The sequence below is a fragment of the Sus scrofa genome, chromosome 4 (genome assembly GCF_054392235.1).
Source record: "Sus scrofa isolate SSC_HxYL_T2T_F1_AM1 chromosome 4, Sscrofa_HxYL_maternal_Yorkshire_Landrace_v2.0, whole genome shotgun sequence".
NCBI lineage: Eukaryota > Metazoa > Chordata > Mammalia > Artiodactyla > Suidae > Sus > Sus scrofa.
In genome coordinates, this window is record NC_139386.1 from 95,398,828 (window position 1) to 95,407,405 (window position 8,578).

The 8,578-nt window shown below is 43.2% G+C and overlaps 1 protein-coding gene across 1 annotated transcript; it reads left to right on the forward strand.

Moving 5' to 3' along the window:
* Positions 1-189: 189 nt before the first annotated feature.
* On the forward strand, positions 190-7,851 carry LOC396842 (C-reactive protein, pentraxin-related; the record flags this gene model as incomplete). The annotated part of the gene is given in 2 exon segments (NM_213844.2): positions 190-342; positions 6,278-7,851. Coding segments are annotated over 2 exon segments (669 nt in total). The 5' UTR covers positions 190-278.
* Positions 7,852-8,578: the final 727 nt, after the last annotated feature.

Here is an 8,578-nt window from a genome sequence, read left to right on the forward strand (position 1 = left end):
CCATGGAGCCTCCAATAAATGACCCATATTGATCTCTTGTTTGTGATTTGTCTTGGTTTATTTGCTCTTAGAGCTTTGATTCATGACTCCAAGAAGCAATTTTGGAAAATCATTTACCCATCAGGTGAGACAATCTGACTATGGCACATAAAAGGTCAAAGTGGAGTAGACCTGAGTCAGAGGGCTCTCAGACATCTGAGCCTGGGATAACTCAGCTACTGCTGCTCTTTCCAGGAGGATAACCCAGATTCTGGGAACGGTGACCACAGGGAGGGAACATGGAGAAGCTGTCACTGTGTCTCCTGGTCATCATTAGCCTCTCTAATGCTTTTGCCCAGACAGGTAGGCACTGCTCCAGATGGTAGCTGGGCTTTGGTATCAAGGTTGCCTGTGCAAAGCCAGGTTAATGGCCGGCATGGGGGAGGGACTGTGGTCTGGGCAAGAGGGCAGTCTGTGGTTCCTCAGTGCAATCTGCGAGAGAATACATCTTGGTGGCCTAACAAGGTTAGAAAAGAGACAACAGGCCCAAAATGGCATCACTTGAGATAAGTGCCCCCATCAGCAAACCAAGACTTAATACCTAATCTAATTGCTGCTTCAGCTTCTCCCAAGAACGTGACCTTTAACCAGTCAATCTGGAATTACTTGGTTAGGATGAGTGAGGTAGTCCACCAGATAAGTCTCTTTCTTTCCTCCATAGAAAGGTGATCTCACCTGAACTAATCTGCCATTTGCTAAAAATTTCTTCTTTCTACCTCTTTCTGCCTATAAAAGACTTTCATTTAGTACAGCTCCTCCAAACTCCTTTCTGTCTGGTAGATGGAAAGCAGCCCGATTCATGAATCATTGGACTAAAAGCCCATTAGATCTTTAGCTTTACTCAGGTGAATTTGACTTAATTTAACAGATTTGTCTGCAGCGATGAAATCCAGAAATGACTTCCAACCCTTTCTGAAACGAGAAAAACGGGAACGCCCATTGTTCGGTTTGAGTTCTATCTTTTTCTCTGGGGTCCAGGGTAAGTTGCTTATATTCTGAGCTCCGCTCTCTGCATCAAGCTCCTGATCTAACTGGCTTGCCAGTCAGTTCCTTACTTGACTGGACATCTCAGCCTTGATACTCCCCAGATTCCACATTGGGAATGACCAATGGCTTGGTCTGGAGTTCTCCATTGTGAGGGACTCCAGTTTGCAGTCCCCATTCTTTGGGGTTTGCTGATTCAGTCTTTTCCCCAACCCTCTAAGTCCACATTGGGAACAGCTGGTGGCTTCTAGCCAGAGTTGTGCTGGGTCCAACTGAAAAAATGGACTGGGTTGGGGATCAGATTGGTCCAACTTAAGCTGGACTGGGCTTAATAAATGAAAGCTATTGCTAATGGGAAATCTTACAAGTTAAAAAAAAGAAGCCACAAAATTGGTAAGCATAGCCCAGACACTTAAAAAGCTCTTGGGGTGTTCACCACCTAATGCTAAGACTCCCTTGTTAGGATAAGTTGGCCATGGAACCCAGGTTAGATAGACACTAGATTACCTGCCAACCTCAAGAAAATTTCCATGCAATGAGGTGTACTACACAATCCACAGCCCAGTGGCACATTTCTCTTAGGTATTACTGACTAGGAGAAACCCAAAGGCTTACTTAAAAAAAAAAAAAGGAATTCTTGAATTCAACAGAGTTGAGCCCAGGAGTTCCTTGGTGGCATGGTGGTTAAGGATCCAGTGTTGCCACTGCTATGCCAAGTTGATCCCTAGCCCAGGAACTTCTGCTTGTCACAGATGTGACCAAAAAGAAAGAATTGGAGTTCCCATGGTGGCACAGCAGAAATGAATCCAACTAGGAACCATGAGCTTGCGGGTTTGATCCCTGACCTCAATCAGTGAGTTAAGGATCTGGTGTTGCCGTGAGCTGTGGTGTAGGTTGCAGACCTGGCTCAGATCCCGAGTTGCTGTGGCTGTGATGTAGGCCAGCAGCTACAGCTCCAATTGGACCCCTAGCCTGGGAACCTTCATATGCTGCAGGTGCAGCCCTAAAAAGCAAACAAACAAACAAACAAAAACCCCAAGAAACAAAGAGTCGAGACACTACCTTCCAGTACACCTGCTTATTTTATGTCTATGAGTGATAGTCCTGGAAGCTGTACATACCTACAAAAATGGCAAAAGTCTTACTGAAAACAATGTAGAATTACAATGGCCATTATAGAGAATGTTCCAATTCGATAAGATTATTTAAGAATCGCACTTGAGGAGTTCCTGTTGTGGTGCAGCGGAAACAAATCCTGCTAGTATCCATGAAGATTCAGGTTCGATCCCTAGCCTTGCTCAGTGGATCAGGGATCCAGCGTTGTCATGAGCTGTGAGCTGTGGTGTGGGTCACAGACGTGGTTCCTGTGGTTGCGGCACAGGCTGGCAGCTATAGCTCTGATTCAGCCCTTAGCCTGGGAATTCCCATGTGCCTTGGGTGTGGCCCTTAAAAAAAGCAAAAAAAAAAAAAAAAAAAAAAGCACTTGAAAGCAAGCACTCTCAAGTCAAACAAGTGGAAAAGAATATCTATTTTAATCAGCATGCAGAAGCCCCCCAAAGCCTCCAAATTCCAAAATAGCTTCCTTTAAAAATGTGCTGCAAAAGACTAATGAAATAAACATAGAAAGTACCTAAAACAAAACTCTAAGACTAATGTGCTTTCCAGTGTTTTCTTATTCCTCCTTTATTGAGTGCTCAGTCTACTAATCCTCCCTCTGAATTGTTTTTACATGACTCTAAACCTAAGTTGCCTTACAGACCCCATGTCTACCTTCCATGGAGGGCCCTATATGGGTCCCTCCCAGAGGTGATGAGATGCTGAGGGGTTTTTCTGGTAAGCTGCTATATTATTCTCTTAAATATCCAAAGAGAAATTAAAATTAAATAAAAATTGGAGTTCCCATTGTGGCTCAGCAGGTTAAGAACCCAACTAGTATCCATGAGGATGGAGGTTCCATCCCTGGCCTTTCTCAGTGGGTTAAGGATCCCACATCATTGCTGTGGCTGTGGCACAGGCCAGCAGCTACCTCTGATTTGACCCCTAGCCTGGAAACTTCCATGTGCTGCAGGTTTGGTCCTAAAAGCAAAAAAAAAAAAAAAAAAAAAAAAAAAAAAAAAGAATTTATAAAATTAATGGAAAACCTGGATTCAAGCCAACATATATTAATTGCATGAGACTGAATGAATTAAGAAGGATGATTATAATTTTTTAAGGATTTTTTGGTTGGAAACATTGCTGGTTCCTTAATCATTATTTCACCAGACTTCAGGAAACCTTTTTTCTTAAGCTATTTACAGTTTAAAGCAATTTGGCAACGTATACCTGTGCAAACAAAGATGAAACATTTACTTTTTCTCTCTACCTGATCCCTCCTGAATTTGAAAACTCTTGAATATTCTTTTCATGGCATTATAGTTAGTCATTTACATAAATTCAATAAGAGTCTGTTCTGCTTGTAACAGGACACAATTGGAAATACTGGTTATATTGCAAGGCTTTGACGGAAATGTCATAGTTGAGGGAGATGTGCATAGACTCAGATGTGCCCAGACACTTTTAAGGTACTGATATTAACTTTCTGGAACCAATGAAGCCCCTCAGAAAAATCAGTCTGGTACTTTGCTTTACAAGGTTCCAACAGAGCAGTCTTCAAGAGAGCTTCTATGATCAATCACTATTCTTGCTGTGTTTCTGTAAATAATCAGGCCAAGCTGAATGCAAACAAATTAGTTTTACTGTGGTTATCTTTGTTTTTAAAAAGGGGATATTATATAGAGAAAAATTATATGTGCACCTTTCTAGATGTTAAATTTTAATCCTATTAATTGTCTTTGGAGTTTTGTTATCTATCTGTAAAGTTGGACTGGATCCTGAATTCTTCTATTTTTCTAAAGAATTTGGCTATGACTCTCTAATGAATGATTCCAATTTTCTGCCATTCTGATTTGGAATCACCAAGAACAAAGACTGCCTTGAATCTCTTTGGAAGGTCCTCCTCACTATACAAGTAGCGGCCAAAAGTCAGGGACTTGAACCTTAGGTACACATCTCACAGTAGAAGGCTCCATTTGACTTCTAGTCCTGCGCAGCAGCTGGAGACATCAAAATCAAATAGATGAGGAACAGAACTAGCTGACATTGATATATACTGCTTCCACCCAAGACACTGGATCACTTCACGCTTCAACTAAACACAAAGCCCTCTCTTCTGCTCTCTTTCCTTTATGCTGACATTTGCCTAGAAAGATAACACCATTATCCATATCTCCCTGGCCACTGCTAAGGGGAGTCATTGTTTGGACTGCTATTTGTCATCAAAAACTCTGATGGGTCCATGACACTAGAGTTCATTAACTGTGTCACCTTAGCAGGAGTGGTTTGTGTCCTGACAGGATTCATCTTTGTCTGTGATGATTGTCATTCTCCTTGGGTCTTATAAATGCCTAGATGGCTGGCATATAACCAGGCACTGCCTCTTAGGGTATCTAACTGTGCCCCTAACTGTCCACAAACAAACAAATAGAACTCACTGGTCAACTCCTCTGAATTTACATTGTCAGTTAGAAAGAACCTACCAGGAAACATTCATGATTCAGAATTTGCTTCCTTTGGCAGGTCTGGACTTCCATGGCTGGGAATGAATACAAAGGAGGCTATAATCAGAAACCACTCCCTAACTCTTGAAAATATTGCAGAATTCACTGCTAAAGCAGTAGCTGTCCAACAAAAATCCTTAGACTCTCTGGCCAAAGTTGTTCTTGCAATAGGATAACCCTTGATTGTCTCTTAGCTGAGGAAGGAGGTGTCTGTACGCTAGGCAATGCCGTCTCATGCCCTTGGATTCATACATTTGGTGGAGTTGAGACTCAGCTACAAAAATCACTGAGCAAGCCATTTTGCTTAAAAAGGTGACCATTTCAATGGAGTCTTTTTTTTAACTTTTTTTTTTTTTTTGTCTTTTTAGGGCTGCACTTATGACATACAGAGGTTCCCATGATAGGGGGTCTAATCAGAGCTACAGCTGCTGGCCTACACCATAGCCACAGCAATGCCAGATCCTTAACCCACTGAGCGAGGCCAGGGATCGAATCCGCAAGCTCATGGTTCCTAGTTGCCAGGATGGGAACTCCTCTTTAACTTGTTAGATTTCGATTGCTTTGAATCTTGGGGACCAGACCTCCAATGTGCTCTGCAAACATTTGGAATAATCCTGCTTGTGATAGTCATAGTCATCTTCCTAGCATGCTGTATTCTCTCACATGCTCTATTTATTTTATTTATTTTTCCTTTTTTAGGGCTGAACTCGAAGCATGTGGATGTTCCCAGGCTAGGGATCGAATCAGAGCTACAGCTGCCAGCCTACTGGCCTACACCACAGCCACAGCAATGCAGGATCTGAACCATGTCTGGGACCCATGCCACAGCTCATGGCACCACCGGACCCTTAACCCACTGAGTGAGGCCAGGGATTGAACCTGCATCCTCACGGATACAAGTCAAGTTCGTTAACTGCTGAGCCACGAAGGGAACTCCCTCTCACAAGCTTTAAATGCATATTTCACAGCTGCTAATCACCAAGAAAATGATCTCCCTACATTAGGAAAGGAATGAAGAAAATGATCAAATAAAAAAATTTGAAACTCTGAATGCCACAGTGATTCACTGAGAAAACATCATGACCTGTGAATATTACACAGGATCAGTCAAAGATACAAGAACTACAGAGCAGTAGCTATCAAGTGGGGCCAATGCCTTAAATTTTGAACACATCTCTCAAGTTGATTAAAAGGGGGGGCACTGCTACTAAAAAAGAGAAAGAGAGAGGGCTAGCCCAAAGTGGAGTCACTTGTGTTTGCCCCACGTCATCAAACCAAGACTTAATATTTAGCCTAATTGCAGTTTCAGCCTCTCCCAGGAATTACCTGGTATTAATTTCTATTAGTCTGGAATTACCTGGCTTCTCTAATGAAGTAATCCACCCAATAAAATCCCTTTCTCTCCCCATAGGACAGTGATCTTGCCTGAAATAACCCACTCTTTGCTGGAAACTTCCTCTTTCCACCCTCCTCTATCTATAAAATCTTTTGCTTTGTCCAGCTCTTCGAAGTCCCTTTGTATCTGCCAGAGGAGATGCCTGATTCATGAATTGTTGAATAAAGACAATTAGATCTTTAAATTTCAGTCGAATTTTGTTTTTTTTTTTAAAACAAAGCTCTGCTGCTGACATTTCCCCTCTCTGTTTTTCATCCTACAGACATGATCGGAAAGGCCTTTGTCTTCCCCAAAGAGTCGGAGAACTCCTATGTGAGTCTGACTGCAAGGCTCACCAAACCACTCACGGCCTTTACTGTGTGCCTGCGTGTCTATACCGACCTGAACCGTGACTATAGCCTCTTCTCTTACGCCACAAAGACACAGTATAACGAGATCCTCCTCTTCAGGGGAAAGACTGCTGTGTACAGTATATCCGTGGGTGGTGCCGATGTCATTTTCAAGCCTCATCAGAGTTCTGAACCCATGCACTTCTGTATGACGTGGGAGTCCACCTCAGGGATTACAGAGCTCTGGGTGGACGGGAAGCCCATGGTGAGGAGAAGTCTGAAGAGGGGCTACTCTCTGGGGACACAGGCAAGCATCATCCTGGGGCAGGAGCAAGATGCATTTGCTGGGGGCTTTGAGAAGAACCAGTGTTTGGTGGGAGACATTGGAGATGTGAACATGTGGGACTATGTGTTGTCACCGGAGGAGATTAACACTGTCTATGCTGGTGGGACCTTCAGTCCTAATGTCCTTAACTGGAGGGCGCTGAGGTATGAAATGAGTGGCGAGGTGTATGTCAAGCCCCAGCTGTGGCCCTGAGGCCTTTTTGTGAATCCCAAAGGTGCCTTCTGGGGTTACACCTTACGTTCCCCTTGTCTCTGGCTCTGATGTTTTACAGTCCAATACACTGGGCTCTTGTTTTTGCCTTCTCCGTTCTCCGCTCTTTTTCCATCAGCACAAGGGGCTGTGCCAAGCAAAGGATCTTATACAGGGCTGCACATTAGAGCTAGCAGGCCACATCCCAGGCCAATTAAATCTGATGGGGGTGTGGGGGGGGACACTCAAGCATCTATGGGTTTTTGATACTGTTGTTGCTGTTTTGCTTGTTTGTTTTGGCCGCACTTGCAGCATGTGGAAGTTCTCAGGCCAAGGATCCAACCCACCCCACAGCAGTGACAAGGCCGGATCCCCCGCCTGCTGCAACACAAGAGAACTCCTCATCCATGTGTTTTTTAAACCTCTCCAAGTGATTCCAATTCCTTCAGCTGAGGTTGCGAGCCAATGCATTTCAATGCATGTTTAAAAGAAAGTGAGGGAGTTCCCATCGTGGCTCAGCCGAAACAAATCTGTCTAGGAACCATGAGGGTGCGGGTTCGATCCCTGGCCTTGCTCAGCGGGTTGAGGATCTGGCATTGCTGTGAGCTGTGGTGTAGGTCACAGAGGCAGCTCAGATCTGGCATTGCTGTGGCTGTGGTGTAGGCCAGCAGCTGTAGTTCCGATTTGACCCCTAGCCTGGGAATGTCCATATGCGGCAAGTGCAGCCCTCAAAGACAAAAGAGCCAGTTCTTTTTCTCCTAGATGACTGCCTGTGTTTAACTGTAGTCCTGCCAACATTTTTATTTCCTTTTATAGGCACATCCACCCCACTTATTGTGTTTTATTGGATTACCTAAAGAATGAAGGAATAGAATTTTTCCAGCATTCTCCCCCCACCATCAAGATGTGGTCATTACATATTAGAATTATCTTTAATTCTTTCAATTTGAATATCCAAAAATCTAAAAGAAATGTGTTTGCTGTTGTTTCTGTTTAATTTGTTCTATTTTTTCTTTGGGGTCACCAATTTTCATTATGTGAATTTTCCATTATTTTTTCTTCTCATTTGTCATCACCCAGATCTCTTTTATCTGTGTCCTTTATCCTTATATTTTGAGTTTCTATTTTTTCAAACCTATCCTTCCTATTAGTGTTCCAGAGGAAGTTTTTTTTTTTCTTTTTTTTGGTGACATGAGACAGATTAACAGAATGGGACACAGAGAGGCTTTGGTCACAGTGGCATCTAAGCCCAGTTGCCTGACTTGTCCTTGCATCTCATTTTTCTTATGGGGCCTCCATTCATACATAATTTAAAATTTTCTCCTGTTAATCTGTCTCATGTCATTTTAATTCTTAGATGAGCCAAAAGAACCTAAAAAGGGTGAAAGGGAAAATTTTTCCTTCCTCAACATCAGCCGTAAGGTTGATGTGGTACTTTTTTTGTTTGTTTGTTTGTTTTTTGAGTGCTATGTCCATTTTTCTGTTCCTGGAGAACCCACAGGGAAGAAATGAAATTGTCCCCTCATGCTTCCTTCAGGGGCATGAAGAGAGAGATAGAAGCTTCTCTCTTGAGAAATTCCATATTTTATGGTCCCCCCACCTGCAAGCAGCAGGAAGAGGAGCTGAGCAGACTTCAGACTTGTTAGAGCAGCAGCAAAGTAGTGGACAACCTCTCAAAGATAGCACACAGGGTCTGCCA